General features: G+C 41.2%; 2 protein-coding genes across 5 annotated transcripts in view; one reads left to right on the forward strand and one right to left on the reverse strand.

Annotated features, from left to right (window-relative positions):
• The first annotated feature begins 7536 nt into the window (after positions 1–7536).
• On the forward strand, positions 7537–16044 carry foxn4 (forkhead box N4). The gene is made up of 10 exons (XM_033620102.2): positions 7537–8377; positions 8955–9055; positions 11353–11519; positions 12919–13034; positions 13130–13240; positions 13394–13521; positions 13653–13749; positions 13846–14053; positions 14168–14560; positions 15096–16044. The coding sequence occupies exons 2-10, from the start codon at positions 8976–8978 to the stop codon at positions 15344–15346; spliced, it is 1551 nt and encodes a 516-aa protein (XP_033475993.1). The 5' UTR covers positions 7537–8377; positions 8955–8975; the 3' UTR covers positions 15347–16044.
• Positions 16045–16048: 4 nt separating this feature from the next.
• Positions 16049–24271, reverse strand: part of acacb (acetyl-CoA carboxylase beta) — a 29955-nt gene continuing 21732 nt past the window's right edge. For all 4 annotated transcript variants that reach the window (XM_033620097.2, XM_033620096.2, XM_033620098.2 and 1 more), the window contains 21 exons: positions 23981–24022; positions 23652–23867; positions 23362–23517; positions 23055–23258; positions 22500–22655; positions 22297–22419; positions 21941–22210; positions 21733–21830; positions 21486–21606; positions 21293–21403; positions 20254–20397; positions 20035–20155; positions 19846–19942; positions 19660–19756; positions 19436–19571; positions 19167–19344; positions 18933–19045; positions 18647–18801; positions 18357–18527; positions 17406–17542; positions 16049–17233 (listed from right to left, as the gene is read on the reverse strand). In XM_033620097.2, the coding sequence (XP_033475988.2) occupies positions 17107–17233; positions 17406–17542; positions 18357–18527; positions 18647–18801; positions 18933–19045; positions 19167–19344; positions 19436–19571; positions 19660–19756; positions 19846–19942; positions 20035–20155; positions 20254–20397; positions 21293–21403; positions 21486–21606; positions 21733–21830; positions 21941–22210; positions 22297–22419; positions 22500–22655; positions 23055–23258; positions 23362–23517; positions 23652–23867; positions 23981–24022 (2973 nt within the window). In that variant the 3' untranslated portion in view covers positions 16049–17106. The remainder of the gene's footprint in view (positions 17234–17405; positions 17543–18356; positions 18528–18646; positions 18802–18932; positions 19046–19166; positions 19345–19435; positions 19572–19659; positions 19757–19845; positions 19943–20034; positions 20156–20253; positions 20398–21292; positions 21404–21485; positions 21607–21732; positions 21831–21940; positions 22211–22296; positions 22420–22499; positions 22656–23054; positions 23259–23361; positions 23518–23651; positions 23868–23980; positions 24023–24271) is intronic.

Consider the following 24271-nt stretch of genomic DNA (forward strand, 5'->3'; position numbering starts at 1 on the left):
AAGGCAAGTGGAATGTAATACTTCATCATCATTTTGGGCCACATGTGCGTCTCTAAATATATCCCAATATTTTTTTTTCCGTATATAAAGACACAGATCAGAATTGTAAGGACATCACATGATGTATCCACCCTGTTTCCTCTCACTGTGACCCAGGCCCGTCTTCTGACCCAGCTGACATCAGAGCGTTAGACCAGAGGGATGTCAGTGAGATTAATGGGTTATCAATGTATGTTGAGTCTGAAGTCAGAGTTCTCAGTGTCCCAAAGGTGGCACTCTTTTAACCTGGCTAGATCACCATGGCAACTAATGCTGTGGGCCGAACCTGGTCCGAACCAGTTCAGTTTTGGATTGAAATCTGCCAAAAAGCACCTTTCACTTCTTTGGGAAAAATGTTCTCCATCTAAGTATAGCCCACATTTAATAGTGGGTGCCAGACAAAAATGTCATTAGTTTAGCATGAATTTTCTGATAAATTAAATGGCAAAGCATCCAATAGTTGTTGAGTCATAAAACCACAAATGTCAACCTCATGGTTAGAGCAGGGGTGTCAACATCATTTTAGTTTGTGGGCCACATACAGCCCAGTTGATCTCAAGTAAAAAAATAAGTGCAATGTCAAAAATATGTCTGTTACTTGCTGTCAATACATGTACATTTCCACTCCTGTGTGGTAATGCTGATATCACCACACCAAACTAAAGTGGAAGCTAATGAGTAAGCAGGTTGAGTTATCCCCTGCCTAACAAGCCATTCACAAATCAAAAGTTTTGGCAGTAGCTTGGCAATAGGGTTCCATCAATACTGTTTAAAGACATAAGTCTAATACAGATTATTTTGGACTGAAGCTGCTAAGTGATAATATTTTACACAATGTTTGATATATTTAGATGAGACCACAATAAGTCATTACTGTTATGTCAGAGAACTGTATTCTGGTCAGGCTGTAAAGCCTCTGCAGCTGCTTATTACAAGACTCCTTACTCTGAAACCTGGCATGTCATAGCCTTCACAGCTGCATCAATATTAGGTGTGTGAATTTATCCAGTGGTCCAGATTGGACCTGGTTCTGGCCAGCAGGACATATGTTTAACATCCCTGCTCTACAGGAAAAGTCAGGGGATCACCAAAGTCATTAGGATTTATCCTCTGGGGACCATGTAAATCTGTACAGTAGTTGTTAAGATATTTCAGTCTGGCCCACAGGCAACATTGTCAGCTCTAGAGCCACACTGCTCACATGGCTAAGAGTTAAGCTGGTGCAAAGGTACAAAAGGAATAAAACGGTGTGGGTCTGTCCTTTACATTAGCTTACGTCGGCTAGTTTGAACATTTTAGTCATGGCTTTCATCTAGATGCTTAATTATTGCTGACTCACTCACTTAAATGCAGAGTCTAGACTTTGTTTTCAAGCTACTCATATCTATAAACAATAAGACATAAATGGATATACTGTTAAACTGAAAGATTTGATAGATCTCTTGGGAAGCTTTCTTTTGTGTACAAAAATGACGAGGCCATAAAGTAGCTGCATGTTGTTTAGAAAGGCTGGGTGGGAGTAAAACTGTGTTTACTGCTGTTACCTGGCAACCACCATTAAACACACATCCTCCAAGGTAACACAGGTGTCTGTTTTTTCTGCTCTGATGACCTAAATGTGAAAAAAGATCAGGTTTCACCCAGTTTATGGATTGATTAACATTTGGAAAGCTCTCAGTCAATTGATGGGAGACCAGTTGAGTGTTCAGCACATTTGAATTATTTACTCTCCCCTCCAGAAAAGTTGTCAAGGTTACCTCTGCCGTCGCCCCACCTCTCCCCCTGGCCCAGCGGCCCAGCAATGCTTGTCCAATCTTAACAAGCTTTGTGCTACCCACTGGGCTCTGATTCAGCACGAGACCCGGCAAATCCAATTACACAGGAGTCAGAGAGGTTGATTTTCCCATTATAGATTCCATGCTGAGAATGAGAGCTGATGATAACACTCACATCGCACCACTACTGCCCCCTCTCTCTCTTCTCTCCATCTCATTTTGTCTCCATTTCACTGTTACCCTCCTTTTATTCCATCCTCTCTTCCTATCTAATTCCTCTTTTCCCAAAGACCCTCTTTCTTCCCCTGTCCCTTTCTTTGGATCTCTCCTTCTTTCATAGTCCATTATTCTAATTTTTCAGAGCAGCGTAACGAAGCCCGGGCCCCGTCATCGTTTCAGTCCCAAAATGCTGGGTCAGTGGGGTTACTTCATACCTCACATTGGATATTTTTGAACCTAGATATTATTTCTGTCTTGTTGAAGAGACAAGAATGATATATAACATCATTATGTCGCTCTTCTGATTGTGATTTCATATTCTGTCCTTTTTCATGTACTGTACCTTTTAATATTGCATCGCATTATGCTCAGTTGGCCATTTTCTTCACCCAATACCCACTCACACACCAGGAATTAAATATTTGTCAGTTTGGATAACATCTTAAAGGTCACTGCAAAAACTAAATGCACAGTCATTTGGACAGCTTGACTTAGGGGTGTCAAAGTGCCATCCTTAGGGGACATCATATCCCTGCTGTGACACATAAAAAAGTTAGCGAGACCTCTTTTCGAAACGAGGCTCTTTTGCACTCAGTCGGATGTTGAAAAAGAAGAAGACTTTTGCTCCATCTTTACCCTTTAGGGCACTGAAAAGGACTGACCTCGCTTCAGAACGGAGGCTTTGGTGTTGACACAGGTCACTCAAAGGTCAACACCATTGACCTCTCTAAACCTTCAAGAAATGTTTTTCTGTGATCCTGCAGGACAAAAGGATTGTGAAGTCCTGCAGTCTGTCCAGAGAAGTCGCCTGCCATGGAGGAAAGAGATCGGCGTGATGGGACCTACTGGGGCATTTTTGTTTGACCAATCCTCTGAAAATGCATGGCTTTGAAGTCTGGCAGTGGATAAAGTAATATTTAGGTTTGTTATATTTGTGCAGTAATTCATAGTGTGTATTTTTCTATCATTCATAGTGTGTGTGTGTGCGTGTGTGTGTGTGTGTGTTCTTTAAATAAAGTGTTTGTCTTCTGATTTATGCTGCTCTTTAAATTGCCTTTCTTTGCCTTTTTTTAAACAAAGCTTTTTTAAGAGATAAGCACAAGAATCGAAGCGTAACTATATACTTTCCTGTGCAAATGTCAAAGAATGAATCTAATGTAATATTGCAATGAGACACAGTGAAAATATTCAGTTAAAAGCAAAAACCCTGCATTGAAAATATTACCTAAGCAAAAGTACAAAACAGTTCATAGCAAAACATACCTAGAGCATCAATAACAGAAGTATTCATAATGCAAAAAAATGTCCCCTGTAAATGTAATACAAATATAAAGGATAAATAACTTTGTCAAATGTAATTTTGTAATGTGTTGAGCACTACACGTTCACCTCTGTTGTACATGTATTAAGTAGCAATGCCATGACATAAGTGTAAACTGCACTGAATCATCTGAAAACGTCACCAAATAAAACTAAAAATGCCCATATGGCTAAATGCTGCTAGCTAGGGATTATATATTATCTCATTTGTGTGCTATTTGGGTGAACTTTCCCTTTAATACAAGCTTATATCATAACTACAACAGTGTTGAGCTGCACTGAAATGATTTGATTGTTCACTTTTAAACTTCTATTATTATAATATAGAAAAACTGCAATTCTCTATTGGCTATAAAGATGTAAAGGGTACATATAAATCAACATGTGATGCAATATTAAGTGATTAATGTTGCTGTTGTTGTGAAATTTAATCATTGTTTTGTCATGTCTTCCCTGTGTGAAGGTGTAAGTACTCCGAAACGTGTTGTAAGTCGTCTCTGACTACCTGACCTTTGACAGGGCAACCTGAGGCCTGACAGTCTGGACACCCTGCTCTGTCCAGGTTGAAGCTTCACCGAGAACACAAAGTCTTTAGCAGGACACTGATGCTGCACTTCAGCTAAGCATGGCTGACAGCAGCTTCCTCTGTGTGGCCAGAGGGTCACCCTGGGTGACATGTTGTTCTGGGGGGACACTGTGTCTCTGCCTGCAGAGGAGATTAGAGGGAGCGAGCTGACCTCGTTCTCAGAGGGGCTGATGTGTTTTGAGTAAACACTTGGTGCAAAAGTACAAAAACACAGGCTACAAACACAGGCCAACCCTCAGGCGGTGATCCCATTGTTTCCCCATTACTCCTAAACAGGCATGAGTGAGGAGGGCCATCACTGTGTGCTCCTGAGCTGCAGGGAGTCCTCATGCTCTTTCCTGAGTGCATCACACACGGCTGGACAGGCTCTTACAGTCATTGCCATGAACATGTCACTAACTAACCATATATAAATATTTTATCATATAAATGGGACAACTGTGGCCCAGGAGAGGAGCAGACTGTCCACTAATCACAGGGGTGGTGTCTTAAACCCTGGCTCCTCCTGTCCACATGTTGAAGTGTCCTTGGGCAAGACACTGAGCCCCGAGTTACTCCTGATAGTCAGGCCAGCACCAGTAGCTTACTTTAGTTGTGTTAAAGTGCTTTTTACAATTTAATATAACCATTATGCTGACATTTACGTAAAGCATGCAAAGCTACACAGGGACAGAATTGAATAACAAAAATACATTACAATTGAGCAATTACAATCATTTTTAAAAGCTCATAATGTTGCTTTTCCATTGCATAAGAAATGTAATGCATTAAAGAGAAGACTCAAAATAAATTCACTGACAAAGAGAAACAACAGACACAGGTACAGTAAATCTCCATTAACATTAACTGCAGGACCCTTGCAAACAATAAATATTTGCTTACCGACACCAGCTGCAGCTGCTGAAATGACCACTGACCTGATGAAGCATCTCTGGGACTTTTTCCTCATTTAAGGTCTCTTTTTTTCCTTTTTTATCAGGTGTTTGTGTGATTGTGTCCCACCAGTTGTGCACACCTGCAGTAAATGTCAGCATTGTTACAGCATGATTACAGAATTATCAAGAAATGTATTCATGGGCAGATATTTGTATTTTAGAAATGCCACCACCACTACAGCTGCAATTGAGATGTTATTGAGTAGATATCCAGTTAAAAGTCTTGTTGATGTCAGTGTACTTGTGACCACAGTTTTTTTTTCTTGTTTTTCTCCATATACTGTTGTGATTTTTGTCTTTTCCTTTACTACATTACATATTTTTGACTGAACTTAAAGACCAAGGCACCAACAATTCAAGATGTAAAGTGTGAAATACAAATACACACACAGCCACACAACAGCGTCCTATGAAGTTAGAAATTAATTAGCACTAAGTGTGGGTTCAAATGTACAGTAGGTCTGACAATTAGCATTTTTATGGGTGAGTATTTGAGGCAATGTTACATGACAAGGTCGGACACAGTTCAGACAAAATTGCTGCCTGAACTAAGTGGTGCATCACTTGCAAAACATTGCAGAACTGGTGTGGAGTTAAGCCTGATATCTAATTCAGTAAAGAGCAGGTGAATAATAATAATGATACAATAGAAACACACCTGACCAAAAATATGCAATAGGGCCGGGCAATATATTGATATTATATCAATATTGTGATATGAGACTATATCATTTTAGATTTTGGATATCGTAATATTATAAGTCTTGTCTTTTCCTGGTTTTAAAGGCTGAATTACAGTGAAATGATGCAGTTTTCTGAACTTAAATCTCATTGTGTAAATATTTTGTGTAGTCAACACTACACTATTGTTACCATATCTATATAAAGGTATTTGTTCAAAAATATTGTGATATTTGTTTTCTTTTTCCATATCTCCCAGCCCTGTTATGTACATTATATTTACTTAACAACACTTAACAACAAAAATAGCAATCAAGTGGAATGAAAATCCCCTAAATATCTCTACAAAACAGACAGTAAATACTAAATTGGTTCTGATTGCAGTGCTGCTACATTGTATTTCCCAGAGGGCTCCAATGATCAATCCTCCAAATATTTTCTCCATCAGTCAATTAATTGTTTTTAAAGGACATTACTTCCTAAAGTCTGAGGTGATGTCATCAAACTGCTTGTTTTTTTCAGACCAACACTCAACCCAAAGATCTTCACTTCACCAGCACATAAGACAAATAAAAACAGTCAAAAAGATGATCCAACTATGGGAATGTTTTGCATTTTTTGCTAGTGACATTACTAATCAGAGCTGCTGCTGATTATTTTTTTCTGTTGAGTACGTGCATCAGCTCTAATAAGATGCTTCTGGTTTTCTTGTCCAACCCCTGCAGCTGGCACTTTAAGTAATTTAGTAATCAACTACTGAAAGTCACTTTGGCTGATGTGAGCCTGTGGCATTTACATGCAGTGTACATCCTTCTACCCAGATTATATCATCATCATCATCATCAGGTCTCAACCTACAGTAGCTCACACAGTATGAGCACACTCTGCCCCACACTGTTTCCAGATCATAACCCCGCGGGCTTTAGGACCTTCAGGATCTGCTCTTTGAGGATGGTCTTGTTTTTGTCCGTTACGTTCATGCATGTAATCATTGATTGTGCCTATTGTGACAGGCCGATTTACCATCTGTAGGGTCCCATGGGGCTGATACTGCTGCTGTCACTGCAGTCTCCCTACAGACTTTAAGGAATTCCCCTTTAATTTCCGGCCGCAAATTTTAATCTCCAACAGGTTTCACATTTGAGTCTGCTATTAAAAGACCATATACCTGCTGGTGTTATCTCAATCAGCGACTCAGACTTTTTCCACCCATATCATGGATAGATGTCTGTACATCTTGATGTCCTATTGGATCATGAAACAATTAAAAGTTTGATATTTAATTTGGAAGACAACCTATTAAATGTGTCGCGAATCAAACAATGGAAAATGTAACTTTTCCTTTGTTGGAGACCCCCTGGAGTCCCCATAAGGACCCCTGGGGTTCATGAATGCCGGCGATCAGATAGCCTACTAATGTGGGGCTGTTTTTAAAGGGTATTTTTCTTAGAAATTGTGGGAAAAATAATTAAACTGCTAGAGCTGCAAGAACTCTTTTTTGCTGCTTTGCCCTTTTTAGACAGAGTTAGAAATGAATCCTATCAGACCTTCAACCACCAGAAGTTTATTAGACTTTCCAGAAAAATCAGAAACGTTCACCAATTTCTTCAATAAAGGTAAAGATACTGTTTTGGGTTTTTTTTTCATGTGTAATATAAATGAATTTCCAGTGCGCATACAAGTCAGTGGCATGCTTATTTATAATGAAAATCGGCTGCTGGAACTGCAGTTACTTGTTTTCTTACACTTAATCTTAAGCGTGGAGGTGGCAACAGAGCAATTTCTTATTACCAGGATTGCTAAGTGTTCTGCAATGCGTTGCCAACCCAACAGTTTCATGCCACCGTTTTTTATTCTGAGGGAGACCTGCTCTCTAGACGAGTGTGTGCCTTTACCGCCTCCTGCAGCAGCCCACCCGGCCCCCGACCCTCCCTACGCGCCTCCCCGGCTCTTTTTCCCACTGCTGAGAGGAGCAGGACGCGGCCACAGCGGCGGGAAGCAAATTATCTACAAGCACTTCCTTAAAAAAAAAAACTTCACACTCACATACACAGATGCCACCACAAGTAGAGACTCACATCGTCTTAGACCTGATGGAGGGAGCTCACTGGGAATAACCTGACAGGAGGATATAGTGGCGCAAAATGGATATTTAATGTTTATTCTTCTATTTTTTTTTTTAACTCGGGTGTTTTTTCTGTTGCCTCTGTTGCGCTTAATCTGATTCAGCTGTTTTAACATACTAAACATTTTTAATAGTGTTAATAACGTCAACAGGATTTAGGCCTGAACTTGTGTATTTTGCGTTTTGCTAAGACGCACCTGTGCGCCACTGGAGGAACAAGCGCACATGACGTTGTAAGACAAACAGGCAACTTCCTGTAAATATATCATCTTATCTCCTAAATGCTCATCTAATAAGAGGACTACAATGTCTGGACGGAGTATGACCTGACTTTTAACGCAACAAACTGCTGAGGTGGAGGAGTGCACCACGACCGCACTGTGACACGAAGTCCCCCCAAAACTGAGAGAAAAATAAAATCACATCATCGCCACTTCTGCATTGCTGTTGGAAGTGTGGATGCTGCTGGGACTGTTAACAGGCACTGCATGAACAGCAGCTGTCAAACTCATGGGACCCTCCTGCCCCCCGGGCGACTGGGAGCTCTGCTGAAGTCCCCACTGCGCATGTCAGAGCGCTGGACAGCTCCAGAGAGGGAAATTTAAAAACGGTTTTTGGAGAATCAAGTGCAACACAGAGAAATACAGTACAGGGGCTCGCGACCGGCTCACACATTCTTCAATATCATCCAAAACAGGTGATTGTTTACTATTTCTCTCTCTTAGCATCATAGTCTTTGTCGGATTGTTGGTTTTGATGAGATTACTGACAATTTAATGACTTTTAGACTTTAACCTTTATTTCTCTGAAGGCAGGATGAGAAACGTGAGCTAATGTGACCCAACTGTTATGTAAACATTTGAACTGAAGAGGCCTACATATTAAATACAAGATATATTATTCTATGTATTTTTATGCAATTTAATCAGGGAGAGTAAGGGGAACAAAAAGCATTCAGACTGTAAAATGAGCTGTGGCTTCAACAAAGCCACACTGATACCACATAGAATTTTTATATTCAACTGTTAATTTATTTTTAAATATGTTTATTCTTGTGTTAAATGTTCATTGAACCTTAATGTTGAGTTTAAAATCTTTGCTTTTTGTGGAGCAATGTTATATTTTCAGAAATGTGTTTCCACCATGTTTATTTACTGAAGGAGACACAATTTGAAGCAATATCATTATATCGTGATAATGTCTTCTACATAGCTTGTTTATCTCGGTTTGAAGACTCAACCTAAAGTGTGCTCATTTTATTTATTGCATTGCAGTGGTACCACATATCCCAGGAAATGATAGAAGGTGGAATTACATCCAGGATGTCGGGAATCATTGAAAATGCTGGGCATCATCCGTCTCCACAGGACTACAGGTAAGAATTAAAATATGTTCTGTCATATGAGGACCCTAGTTACAGATTCTTCTACCACTAAACAATGTCTTATTTTTGATGCATATTGTCAAAAACACTCAGAATCAAATCCGTGACACCTCAATAGATAAAAGGCATATTTTTATGAATCAAAGCCTTTAAGGTGTTTCCCAACTGGTCATGGAACAAACTGTCTAACCCCACTATGTTTAATCTAAAGGTAGATGGACAGCTCTTTTTGTGCATGGGTGGGGGGGGTTCATGAAAAAGGAGAAAGAGGAAAAAAAATCCTGAAGAATAAATGATTTTCAGTCTGAATGGATCTGTCAGAAACCATCAGCTCTGTTTACACTCCCGCTGTCGGCACACGGAGAGCCTGAGCCTCTTGGCCTGCCGGCTCAGGGGGAAACGGGCGCACTGGGTCACCAGTATGCACAAGTGGCTCCCAATTAGAAAAGGAGGGAGGAAGGGAGGGAGGCAGGGGAGGAGGAGGTGCAATATTTAGTGTTGTTGAACCTCTGGGAAGGCTCGGATGATACATGGAGACACCAGCTCAACATGTTTTGCATCAGTGAACAATTTCTATGCTGCTGGTGGAGAGAGGAGGGGAGGTGGGAATACCCCCCATGTGTCATCTATTCTGTAGTTTTATCAGTTTGTACTGGGCACTCATAATGCAAAATTGCAACCCTGAATAAATTTGTAAGACAAAAGTTAGAAGACCAGCTATAGAAAATATTGTACATACTTTTGATTCACTTTGAGTGCTCTTTTTAAATACAGAACAAAAAGAAAAAAAATCCTCTTGAACATTCAGTCAGACTTTCCTCATTTTGTCAGCAGCAAAGCAAAGAAAAAGAAAAGAGAAAAAACATTCAGCCAGTACACAAAAGGTACACTAAACATCAAAGCTCTAGCTGAGATATTGTGACGCTTCACAGAGTGTTAAACTTCACAATGTCACCTGCTGCAAAAGGACCATCACTCTAAATCTAATTTAGTGGCACATGCAAGGTGTTTCAGGACGTGTGCTGCTGATTCCTGGCTGCAATGATGTCACTTATTCAGACGGCAGACACAGAGCCCTGACCTCAAACTACATTTGCACCCTCTCTGGCCCCGAGGCTCCGTTGATTTCCCCATTTAGGGAGGGGGTTGGGGGGTGGCAGTGAGGATAGAGGCTGGAAAGGGACAGGGAAGCAGATGGCATCCTATTTGTCCTCTTATGTGAGGGCTGTCATTCCAACAGATTAATGCAAGGGGCTGTGTAAAGAAAAGAAACGACAGAGACAATCAAGGAAGGGTCTGGGGAAGACAATAGAGCCACGTGCCACTGGGCAGATTTGTCGTTTGGGACACAATAGGTGATCATTTTTCAATAGACAAGGCCAACTGTTGCAGGCAACATGTGCTGCTGTCCCATGTTTCAAACGATCTCATGCGTTGTTTACTTATGATTCAGCCAATGGTGTAAGGCGAGACCGTGGTCACCTGACACAGGGTTGATTTTTTTATTAGGAGATTTGGTGTGTGTGTGTGTGTGTGTGTGTGTGTGTGTGTGTGTGTGTATGTGCATGGGGGGGCGGGGGGGGTACCCCTACACTGTCCGCAGACCCTAACTGAATAGTGCGTGTTGTCATAGCGACCCCAATTACTAAACCCTTGCACAGTAAGTGCGTGTGTGCAGAGAAGACTGGAGAGGATTCAAGAGGATTCCTCTCTTTTCTTTTCTTTCTCTTTGAGACTCGCCACATAAAAGATGTAATGACTGAAAGCTGATTGGTACTGGCAGTGCACTGGTTAAACAGAAATCCTAATTTAATCCATATTATAGGACAGAATTTATAAAATTAGGGGTTGAGAAAATATTCTTAGGTTAGACATAAAATACTACAAGAAATTTTGCGTCTATTTTATTTAAAAAATTGTTTAGATCAACATCAAAAAAGCAGACAAGTATTAACTATGAGAAAAACAAAGATCAGCGTGCCACTCCCAGAAAAAAATAAACAGATCATTTACTCTGAATGGAAAGCTTGTTTAACTTCCTCATTGTTGATTAAAACTGTCACCGCTAAATAACACTTGTAGTTAATCTACTTATGGTAAATCCTGGATGGCATGGCAAACACACGGCCTCGCTGAGCAGCTTTCATCTCTGTTTGCCCACATCCAGACTCATTACAGTGGTCCTGACTTTGAAGGGCAAAATGTTCTATCAAGTGTTTAGATTTAAATTCCACTTGTGTGCGTCTGAGCCGACAGCCGTGTTAACCCCCCCTCCTGCTCTCTTGAAGGCTTCTGACCACGGACCCCTCCCAGCTGAGGGAGGAGGACCTCCCTGGGGACCTGCAGTCTCTGTCATGGCTCACCTCTGTCGATGTGCCCCGACTACAGCAGATGGCTGATAGCCGAGGCCACAGTAACGGGCCCTCCCATGGCAGCTTGTTGGAGCAACAGACAGGTGAGGTGACAGGGAGGGGACAGTGCAACATTCAAAAACTGAATCATCTCTGTGATTGGATAAATAAGGACTGCTGGATTCTTCTGAACTTTTTGGCCTCTGCAGGTATAAACATAGTTTTATAAAACTATCCTGAAAGACAAATGAAAATACAAGATTTTTGTTTTTGCCATTGGAAATTGTTCTACATAAATAGGCATGGGCAATATATATTTTTTCATACCTTCATACCTTCCTAAAATTTCACCAGGGTATTTGGTATATGACGGCATTTGTGTACCGCATTAACTACCCACCCACAACCTGCGCATTTGCTACGTTCCGCGAGTTCTCTTAGTTTTCTCTATCTAATAAAAAACAATATAAACTCACACAATGTCAAGAAAGGTACACTCATCTTCCTTATTGAACAGAAAAATACAACCGTACACCTTCTGAATTTAAGTTTCTCTCTTTCACCAAACTAAGACCACCTTAATTGCATTATTAACTGTTAACAGTGTAAAACTTAAACTTGGCAGAAAATATAAAGTCTCACTGGTCATTTAGTTAATTAGTCCATTGTTCCAACAACCGCCAACTCTGGTTTGGTCGAAATAAACCTTTAAACCGCAGAGTTAAACGTAAAAATAATGCGCCATTATCCCAACCACCCTCAGTCACCATCATTCTCAGCTCAACTGCCTGTTCTAACAGTAGAGACTGACCTCTGGTGGCGCGTGATGTGCACTGCATACTGTACATCTTCAATACAGCACCTCCGTATGAGTTTGATAGAAAGAGGAGCATCTGTATTTTTGACAGTATTGAAATTCATACCAACTCTAAACTGTATGTGAACGTAAGAAGGAATGGTTGTCTGTCTCTGTGTGTCAACCCTGTGATGGTTGGGCGACCTGTCCAGAGTGTTTCCTGCCTCTGGCCCAAAGTCAGCTGGGATAGGTTTCAGCCCCCCCACGACCCTGTAACAGGATAAATAAGTTAAAACCATACTGTCAAGTTTTCTAAATACCCTGGTATACTGTAGTACCATGATATCGCCCAAGCTTAGACTAAAAATATAAGGAACCTCAGAGATTAATCCATTTGGAAAGTTTTGACCTTTTCTTGCCTTAAAGTTGTTATCAACAGGTCAAAGTGTAAACAATTACACTTGAAAAAAAATATATTGAACAGTTAAATTAAAACTTTTAAGTCTGTAAATGTCTATAAGTAGAAGCTTCTTATGTATTTGTTGGTGCAATGAGCATTACAAACGAACTACCATTATGTCTGACCCTACTGTAATTGTTAACATTGCCAAACCCCAGAAAGTAGATTAGACCTATATGGATCAAGAAAATAGTTTTCTGTGAACTTTCCTTTAATCTAATATGAGTTTGGCTGCTCCCTCTCACAGCTCAGCTGAGCAATATGACTGCGATGACAGCAGGTCAAGGTTCCATGCTCCACCTCCAGAGCAACATGCAGCACAGCCCTCTGGGAATCAGCATCATCAACACCCACAGCGGAAGTGTGAGTTTTAATTACCATTGCAAAAAAAAAAAAAAAAAAAAAGTATCATATTTTAAAGGATTGAATGTCAAATAGCCTCGTTATCTACTCCACAGATGTCTCCATTCTCCATGAATGGGCTGCCCTCTCCAGGATACCAGTGCCCTACCTCAGTCTACCAGCCTGCCCCCCAGCAGGTGTACTCTCTAACCCAAACTGGACAACAGGTACTATAAGCTAATAAGTTCAGTACTAGTTTTGGTTTTCTTGTGCTTCTTGTGTGAATTGCCTTCAAGGACCTCTTCATAAAAACAAAATTGGTCACAGTGAATAAATGTAAATGATGAAGTTCCTCATTAATGTCTTCCTATTCCTCGCAGTGTTCAACTGGTGGGCTTTATAGCAATGTCTCTTTCAACAACCAAAGTTTATTTACACAACCTCGCCTGGCTCCACAAGAACAGGAGCTGCAGCCCAAGTCTTTCCCCAAGCCAATCTACTCCTACAGGTCAGACCTATTTTATTTACCTAAATTATAATAATATCCACCACATCTCCTGATTTTTTTTTTGTGTATTTCACCTCTCTGCTATGAGCTTCATTCAAATAAAGATTTTTTCCTGGTGATTGTTTTTTCAGCTGTTTGATTGCCATGGCTCTGAAGAACAGCAAAACTGGCAGCCTCCCAGTCAGTGAGATCTATAGCTTTATGAAAGAACACTTTCCTTATTTCAAGGTATGACAGCTCATAAATATTACAGAAGAGGACTAAAAGAGAAGGCGCATGTAGATAAGGAAAGTGACTCATTATACAACACATCTCTCCCTGCAGACTGCACCTGATGGATGGAAGAATTCAGTCAGACACAACCTGTCCTTAAACAAATGCTTTGAGAAAGTGGAGAACAAGACAAGCAGCTCATCCCGTAAGGGCTGTCTGTGGGCGTTGAACCCTGCCAAAATTGACAAGATGGAGGAAGAGATGCAGAAGTGGAAACGCAAGGACCTCCCAGCCATTCGCCGCAGCATGGCTAACCCTGGTTAGAAGTTTATTTTGTTAAATGTAAAAGGTCTACTGCTCAAAAAGGCAATAAGTCATCAAAATCTTATGTCATGCTGTCACATAGTCTGATAATCATTGTTTCTCCCTGCAGATGAGTTGGACAAACTGATCACAGACCGCCCGGAGAACTGCAGACGTAAGGCTTTAGAGCCTGGCATGACCCGTCTGCCCGGCTGCCCAACTGGCCTCCCACTGCCCGTCCCAGCCCAGATGCAGCCTCAGCCAATAGTCACACTGTCCCTGCCCTGTTTACCCATGCACCAACACCACCAGCTTCAGGCCCAGCTCCACGCTCAGGCTCGCCTGGCCCCCATGTCCCCTGCTCCGGCCCAGACACCTCCCCTGCACACGGTCCCTGACCTTTCCCACAGTCCACTCACCCAGCATCCAAGCAAGCCACCTGATGATTTCTACAGCGTGCACGGTGATACGCACACAGAGGTGGATGCACTGGATCCCAGCATCATGGACTTTGCCCTTCAAGGTAAAGATGTTTTTAAAGTGTCCGCCATGCACGATAATTGAAGAGATAATGCACCGGTTCACTAACGTCCAGTGATAAGTAACAAAAATTAAGTATATATAGTAGTTGAAATAAGCTCCACCTTTACCAGCTGCAATGTTAAAGTGATGAACGCTTTAATAAATCAATAATTATAATGCAATAATATAATGCATATCAGAATATCATGGGTTATTCTGCAAAATGAGTACTTATGTTTTTTAGTATTTATTTACTTAAAGGTCCAGTGGGTAGAATTTAGGGCCACCAATTCGCAGAAATGTTATCTAAAATTCATAAGGACATTTTCTTCAATGTATAATCACCTGAAAGTAAGAATTGTGTTTTCGTTGCCTTAGAATGAGCCTTTTATATCTGCTTACGGAGATGGATACAGGAGAAGTTTCAGTTCAGCAACACTACCTCTAGATGCCACTAAATCCTACACACTGGAGCTTTAAGTAAAAGATCTGAGTACTTCTTCTGCCACTCCTAACTTCTCTTTTTATCTGCTCAGGTAATCTCTGGGAGGAAATGAAGGACGACAGCTTTAACCTGGATGCTTTGGGTACCTTCAGTAACTCACCCCTGCGACTATCAGACTGTGACTTGGGAACAGCCAACCTGACACCTGTCTCCACTGGAGCGAACCTGCCATTGTCAGACGTGCAAGTAACGGGCCTCTACACCTCCTACACTTCCCAGGATCCCCTGTCTTCCCAGTACATGGGTGCCCCAGCCAACAGCAAGCCCATTGCCCTGTTATAAAGCAGCTGATCTGTCCCCAGCAGAGTCGACCTGATTCATTCAGCTGTCTGTGGACGTCTGTGGACGCCAACTGTAGAAGACTGAGGTCAAAGTCTGATACAAACCACGCTGCTTTCCTGCAGTCAGCTGGGAACTTCTCGGAGAAGGATGTGGAAATCATTTAACTTACAGTCCACATGAAAACTGCTCATTAAGAACTAAAACTGCTGATAAAAAAAGAAGTGGCTGTAAGAAAAAGTATGTAAGACTTAAAATATCTAGCTTTGCCAAGCAAAGACTCAAAGCCTGTATGGGTACAAAGACTCTGTGTGGAGATGTAAGTTAGCATCCGCCAGTTTTCCTACTGTTCACTCTGCGTTTTAAAGCCCCACCATACTGTAGCTCCCTGTCTCTTGTCTGTTGTATTGTGCTAGACATAATTGCTGTGATGTTTTATTTATATTTATAAAAAAAAGGCAGCTGGAGAAGGTGATGACTCTATCAATCTTTTGCTGTATATATTTGAATGTTCGCAACAGAAAAGCTTTCTTTCGACTGTATTTACCCACTTCATTCCAAAATGCTGACGTGTGCCAACACTTGAGTAATCCAGACTTTACACATTATTCTTTTACACAATGTGATTAACATGTCTCAAAGTCAGATGTATATTATGTTCAATAACTTGATCATAATAAAAATCAAATGGGTGAATAAAAGAAGTTTGTTTTGCCAAAAAAATATCAATGACATTTATTAACAAACAGTCTGTGGCAGAGCACAAGACACAGGACGGAGTTTATATTAATACATTTAAATGAAATGTCATGGCTGATATTTCAAACAATTGTGAGGCAATTTAAGTCTCACCTGTGGGACCACTTTAGCGATTACTGTCAAACCTGAGTTTTAAGAATTACTGCATTATATTAAAGATATTCCCACATAAATGACAGAAAAGCTTAGAAGTATCACATACAGTGTTGCAACATCTCCTATCATTCCTACCATTGTCTTGGCACACAAAAGACTACAGCAGAGATACACAATAGCGACAAAAGAATGAAATGAAAAGACGTCGTAGTACTACTTGTTACAAAAAAAAAACATATTCTGCGTCTTAATTTGCATTTCTGCATTACAATTCTGGTAAAAATGTCATATTTTTACTCTGTGTAGAAATGAAACAGAATTAAACAATTTCATCATTTTCTGGTTCAGAAATTAGATTTTTTTTTTTCTTAAATTGATCAAAGAATTGATCAGTTGTACGAGCTACATATCAAAATTAACACAAACTCTCTACTTAATATCCTTAACAGCCAGAACCTGAATATGAAGTCTTTGACTTCATGAATCTTGTATGACGGTGGCCTCAATAGACTGTGCAGAGCCTACTGAGGCAAATTTAACACTGACACACTATTATGTGCAAATACAGCTCAGTGAAATGTGCATTACAGTTGTAGTTTATGAAAAGGGTCCTGGACGGAGTGGCTGAAAATGACTGACGGCTTACCTCACAAATGTGAAACTTTCTGCCTGTCAGTCAAAAGTGGAACGGATTACGACGTCCCTGCAAAGATGCCATTTAACAGCAATGTTTATAACAGACAGAGCGCTCTAGTGGTTTGGTGATCACCGTTGAGTAAGTCACTTTGTGCATGTGAGCGTTACTGCAAAGAATTGCCCCAACTTTAATCCTCTTTACCTGTACAGTACCATTAACTTATACAGAGCTTTTTGTTCTTTTAAATAGCATAACCTGATAAAGATTTAGCTCAACTGGTGCTGGTGCTGTCCATAGTTGCGAATAGATGGGAGAGGTTGGCCCTTTGGGATGGAGTGATGTTTTGGCTCATTTGGATGATGCAGTCCATGGCTATGTCCGGGTTGGCCTGCACAAGGCTGGAACACAAGAGGAAAATTAGTAGTGTATAAGCATACATTTCACAGCTAAAATTATTTTAAGATTTACTAATATGCGACACGTGGCTTTTTGACATTGATAAGCTGATGGCGATGAAAATAACCAACCACATTAATAGGTCACAGAATTTGTGTAAGTGTGTCTGCATACCTGCGGATGTGTTTCAAAGTGTTCTCTCTTTTCAGGTACTTGATGTTTTCTCGAATGCCTGATCGAGTTCCATCCTCGTTAGTCAAATGCTTCTCAAGCCACTCAACTACTGCTTGGTTATTATCCCAGAGGTAGGCCTGGACAAGCAGACAGGAGCACATGCAAGCAGATATACAACAACCAGGTATTAGCTTTTAAGATTTAGTATGCTAGTGTTGATAGTGTTCACAGTAATTAACAGGGGTAAATCATCCCTCTATATGTCTCACAAGTATTCTCCCATGCCTATAAAATTAAAGGAATACTTAAACCCCCAAATTACCTTTCGTATATCAATTACCCACCCTGTGTTATTTTGGATATGTTTAAAAAAAAAAAAAGAAAAAAAAAGAGTGACTTATAATGAGATATTTGTTAAATGTCTTATGGATGTCCTTGACTAGTTATCATAAACTAGAGGTTGAGTGATAGGGCTTATAATGCATTATGAATACCTGTAGTCACCTAAACACACCTCAACAGTCAACTGTAGTAACGCAGTATCATAAGGTATCACTGTATGTGTTAAGTGGCGTACATATTGATGCATCTATAATAATGCATGCTTCATCATAATGTTTCATTGTTGGTGCTAAGAGTGATGTATTTTCATGAATCTAAAAGAATCTCTGCTGCATCATAAGTGATTAATGCTTATCATTCACTAGAAAACTTTGAATCTGCTTTTAAAAGACTGAAGTCCGACACCATCTCACATACAAAAAGCAATGTGTTACTGTGAAGGCATGTGAGAAAACACTTTCTTAAGGAATTCAACTCAGCACAGGGTGAGTAATTGATACTCAAATGGTCATCTGGGGGGTGAAGCATTCCTTTAAAAAACTAAAATGGTTTTTGGCATAATTTGAGCCCTACTTCAAGTGCCAGTAATCTCTGACAGTCATGACATACCTTGACTGTTCCCTCTGTTTCAACAAACCAGCGTCGCAGCATGGACTGCATGTGTCCGTCACTGAGGTCCTTGTTGGCCTGCAGAATCTCATACTTCACCACCTGCTCCAACAGGAGCCGACGCAGACGCCAGTAGAAAAAGGTCCGCACATTCTTCCAATCCAAGATATCCTGTCAGGAGTATCAAAGCAAAATAAAGTTTAAAAACATTAATTGTTTCTAAATACAAATTTACTTTTTGCTTCTGATGCCAGACACAACATCAGAGTGTTGTTAATGTGCACACTCACAGTGATGACACCCTTTTCCTGCATCCTCCCCGGGGTGTCGTGGAGATCGACAAACTGCACTGCCACCTGGTGGTAAATGGGCGCTAGGAATTCCTCCCTGGCTTTGAGCTTTGACTCCAGCTCTTTGCACTGTTTGTCAGACAGCTCTGGGGAAGCTGATGAAAACAGAAGTCCTGTGAGTGACTCGAAGACTTGCCAGTAAGGTTGTGAATATCCCAGTCATATGGTGATTAAACAGAAAATAAAAGGAAGTGGTTTGATGAGTTGAGAAAGAAATGGCCTTTACCAAGCAGCTCAACCAGACTGGCATAGACTGAATCTAGTCTTTTCATGGCCTTCAGCAGGTCCTTCCTCCTGAATTTGATCTCCACTGTACCCTCAGCCTCCAGCACACCACCTCTGGACACAGAAAGCAGGGACACAACACAAAAGAAATGAGCTTATTATTGTTACACACACCTGTTGCTTAAGTTTGGAACACCATCGAGCACCCATTAACAAACATCATGCCTCCATGTACCTGCTCTCCCTGTCTGCATAGAGCTCCATACACAGTGGGTTGATGGTGGGGTCTATCACCACCCATGACCCTCCTCTGAGCTCAGCGTGTGGTGGGATGTACACGAGCACTGGCTGATTGAAACCACGCAGGGCATCCACAATGTAGGCCCCAAACTTAAGTATCTGGTCATACATATCTGAAAAAAAAAACAGGCAATAACAGATTTTTTGTCTCTTAACAAAAACTCTAATTCAGTGTCTCTGCAAAGTTTAGTATTTATTCTCTACCTTTCATTCCACCAGAGAAGCCCCTCCAGTTTGCAAACACCATGAGAGGCAGGCGTTCACGGTTGAAGTCAGAAATGGCCTGAGCTGTTTTAAAGGCTGAATCTGGGAACCACACCTGGCCAGCCTGCTGCAGCACCTGACATAAACACACATAAACATGGGCAGAGGTGACATACTGCCATACAGTATGTTTAAACATAAACACATGGTGACACATTACTCACTTTAGATTCTGAATCCAGGTTTGCTGGATCTGCTGGGACTGTGAGCTCAACTGTGCGTGTTTCAACGGCAATGACACCAAGGGGAATTCCTCCTAATCTGTTGTCATTTGACAGAGTTGTTGAGTGTAAGGTTTCAGGCATACAATACATTTCATGTGTGTGTACATTGAGTGTTAACAGATTTACCGTGCCCTGCCCACTACCACTGTCTGAGCCCAAGACTCCATGATCTCCATGAAAGAGCCGTGGTCGAAGAATCCACTCTGCCAGGCACCTTTCACCGCTAATGACACAAATGCAGACATAAAGGAAATTAAAAAGGTTGATCACTGATATAAAACGCTTTCAGAGTTTATATTGCATCTTGACAATCACTGGGATGAGGTCTTCCAGCCAGCAGCCAGCGAGGGTCATATGGTGCTTTTGTAGGGGTGAATTCTATCTCTCTGTCTACTGGGTCTTTAGTTGACATGACCGGCACGGGTGAGTGTTTGTTCTGTGAAGAGAGAAAGAACTTTAGTTAGTAATTTGAAGGGTTCAGTTATTTCATAGAGCCTGAAGCCACACTACATGAACTTTCCCACATTCAGTGACCTTTGGCATATAGGAGAGCCACTGGAGGATGGTGAAGACGCCCTCAAAGTCATCCGTCACAGTGGTGTGCGTGACTCCATTATTGTGCATGATCTGGATCCCTCCCAGCTGGTTGTTGGAGGTATAGACCTCTCTGCCCAAAACCTGCACAGAAACAGAAACTTCATGACGAATGACTACAAAATGGTAAAGTTTATATCAGCCCGAAACATTTCATTTAACACTGTGTTAAGTGTTATAGGGACAAATACAGATATAGTATAGTTTGTCCGGTCCTCCTCACTCTCCCTCTCAGGTGTTCTCCATCCTAGGTTCCTCAAGTTGCTATCTTAAAACAACCCCTAACCTGAAGTCACCTGTATCCATTAAGCCCACAGCAGATGTTAAAGGTGTTTAAGGGGACGAACAAAGTAATTGCTCTTTTTGGCTTTGTTGACAGCAAATTTAGTCTAATCATTCCTCAAATTAATCTACTTTTTGCCTTATGTTTTTCTGTTTTTCTCTGTTTTGTTCGCCATTATTTTAGGGCTGCACACTTTTTTGTTGTTGTTCAACCTGCATGACAAACACATCTAGAAAAACTGCAATATTGCACTTTGAATATAGTACCAACTTATTAATTACCCTCTATCTGTAGGCTCTGTTTTGTCTGATACGCACCATGCTGTTAACTCTCCGGCCAATCAGACAGAGAACTTGCTGTTAGTTATCCTCTGATTGGTCTGAATCTGCCTGCATGCGAGTGGGGTTTATAAGACAAGTGCTGCTGTACTACTCTGCATGGTTGAAGGAAAAAAGCCTGACGAGATGAGTGCAGACGGAAGTGTGAACGCCAGAGGAAAAAAACAAACATGTCAGCCATCTGGCAATATTTTGGATACAGCAGATATGACTTCTTTTTTTTCACAAATACCATCATATACCATTTACTCCAGTGAAATGTCAGGATGGTATGAAGGTATGAAAAAATATATAGCACCCAAGCCTACTTTGAATATTTTCTATTCATCCATAACTGGCATTTGTTAAACCAACAAACCTTGTTAAGAGCTCCTGCTCCAGTCAGGATAATGTGAGAGTTTTCCACCTGAATCACTCTCTGTCCCAAACGCACCAGATAGGCTCCGATTCCAATAGCACGACATGTCACCTGCAAGAGCATAAAAAATGACTCAGGAAAACATCCCAGAGAATCACATGGGCTTCTCTTACTCACAGAAATCAGGTCTCACCATGCTAATTGTAATAATCTCCTCATAGGCCTGAGAGGATTCTCCAGCAATGGTGCCAGAACCTCGCAGGTTCTCAACCCCGAGACCTTCATCCTGCCCGATGATGTCAGTGATGATGTACCTGTAACCGATGATTAAGACCAAGAAGGATCAAATCTCTATTATGCCACAGACACACGTTAAGGTTTCAAATATTTAAATCAGCTGCATTTGCCACTTTATGAGGACAACTTATGACTTGATGTACCTTGACTCTCCACCTTCCTCTACATGGTGACAGTGAACAGAGTTGGTGGAGCTGATACGTGTGTAGTCCTGTGGTGTCAGGTAAAGGTACTTGAAACCCTACAGAGGAATTGAAGTAACTGTCAAACTGCACATACAGTATTCGCTATGCTCATATCCTTGACTACTATATAGTGAAAATAATAGGAAAAACACATTTCAGCGGTCACCTTATAGGGGTCAGCGAGGTCAATCCAGGCCACCTGGAACATGTGTTTGATCTCTTCAGCGAGGCCAATGCGTGCCCCACTGTTGGCTGCTATGTAAATGCGGGGGATGCCCTCAGCACGAGCCAATTCAGACGCCTTGAGGAACAGCTCATCCTCTTGAGGACCAAATGAACCGATCATGTGAGTGATGTCATTACAGATGACGATGATGTCTCTGCCCTCTGGGTACTCTGGAGTCTTCATCTTCATCCTGAAGGCAACCATTCCCACCTGGTCAAGAGTGGGTCATAGTGATTATCAGTCATCATAATAATAAGGAGCACAAACTGATATAAATGCTTTATAAAGAGTCCTACATCATTGTCTCCAGGCAGGCGGTTCATCTGCACAAGTCGACCTTGAGGGTCCAGAACCAGCTCGGTGCACATCAGCACGTCTTTAGGGCATTTGTCCCCTGGACCCCAGAGCTTAAACAGTGCCTACAGGAAAGTGTTCAGTATGAGCCAGACATCTATAGAACCACAAAAAACAAACTATATATCCAGTGAGTTAGAAGTACCTGTCTGAACATCTCAGGGAAATCAAAGACGTATGTGGTCCCCAGAGTTTGAGCCTGAAAGCGCTTGGCCTGCAGCAGGTCTTTGGTCACATATGGAGTGTTGATCAGCATGCCCTGCAAAGGACCCTGCTTATCGCCATATGACTGGAACAAGATCTGAAAAGGGAAATTAGTAGAGTTATGAAGATTCTCCAAATCTATGATTCAATTTGAAAATCAATTTTAAGGTCAGGATTAGATTCAGTTTTCAATTTCAGCTTGTTTCTTAGCACTGATGGCTACGCCATTGTTAGACTATTGAGTCTTGGTTTGTTAGAATCAACAGATCATAGGTTTCATGCCCAACTGCATAACTGTCATTTACATTTTCAAATTCATCTTTAAAAAGATAGGCTACATTAGAATTGAAACCATGACAACCCTAGAAATGAGTGATTCATTTGACCATGAAAATGCGACACCCTCACAAAACAAAACCTTTTGCCAGGGACCACATATTTTGGTTCACATTGCATTTCACAAAGTGCACGAAGCACCTCAGTGCACTGTCCTTACCTGTCCAGAATTTGGGTTAGTGACCTCCTTGTACAGGCTGATGTCCAAGTAATAGCCAGACTCATTAGTGAGAAACAGGCGGATGGGAATGGCATTCCCAGTTGGAGTCAGACGGATGTTGATCTTCAACTCAGCCTGCAGGACCCGCAGCTTCCAAAGCCGGCTGCCGTAGCGCATCACCATGGAGCGAACAGACTCCTCTATCTGACCGTCCCAAGAAGAGGAAAAGGATGTTAAAAGACCAAAGTAAAAGATATTAACACTTGTAATACAGAACTATGATGGCATATACATAATGTCCACTAACTTTAGAGGGATCCATAATGACAGTGGGGACAAAGTTGAGGAAGATGTGGTTGCAGTCTGTGCGAACAGAGGTGTTACTGAAGGCAACCTCCAGCTCATCCATGGCTTCCAACAGAAGACGCTCTCCCTCATTTTGAAGGTATTCAAATGAGGCTTCCTGTCGTATACAAAAAGAGTGTTACAAAGATTTCTTTAACCATAAGCCTTTCATCTTGGGAAAAAACATTTCTATGAAAAATACATAACAATTACCAATGATGTTATTTTTAAGAATCAATGAGCTGAACTTACCTTTGTAATGAGGTCTGAGTGGCGGATAATAGCTCGGATGAAGAAGCGGTAGTCTGTGACTTCAGCGCCCTCCTGAACACGAGCAGCACCCAGGTACAGGTGCATCTTGTGGTTGGCACAGGGAACGGCTGTCAGGTCAAAGTTCCTCATGCGGTTGAGCTCCAGTTGGAACGCTAAGGCTGGCTCCAGATTACGGTAAATACGATCCTCATGGAACTGGGGACAGGCACAGATTGGAGAGGTAGCATATCAACTCATTAACTAACTGCAATCTAATTAGCAGTTCTACAATTACAGGTTCTTATTAAGTTCTATCAGGAAAAACGTACCCCATCTCTGGCTCTGAAAGTGAAGAACTTGGGGAATTCTCTCTGTTGAAAGGATATGTCAAAATAATAATAATAATCAGATACAATGCAGGGGGATTTTCAGAGTAAATGTGTACTTGTCCAAAGCTGCTATACTAACAACATTAGTGTGGCTACAGTGAGGCAGGAACTTCATCATATTTTAGTCTAAAATAGTATGAATTGCCACACTACACTGTGTTACCTGTAGCTTAAAGGTATACTGTGCAGGATTGTTGGTTAATCTACATTATCATGTTAGATACTGCATTC

This window comes from Epinephelus lanceolatus, chromosome 9 (assembly GCF_041903045.1).
Source record: "Epinephelus lanceolatus isolate andai-2023 chromosome 9, ASM4190304v1, whole genome shotgun sequence".
NCBI lineage: Eukaryota > Metazoa > Chordata > Actinopteri > Perciformes > Serranidae > Epinephelus > Epinephelus lanceolatus.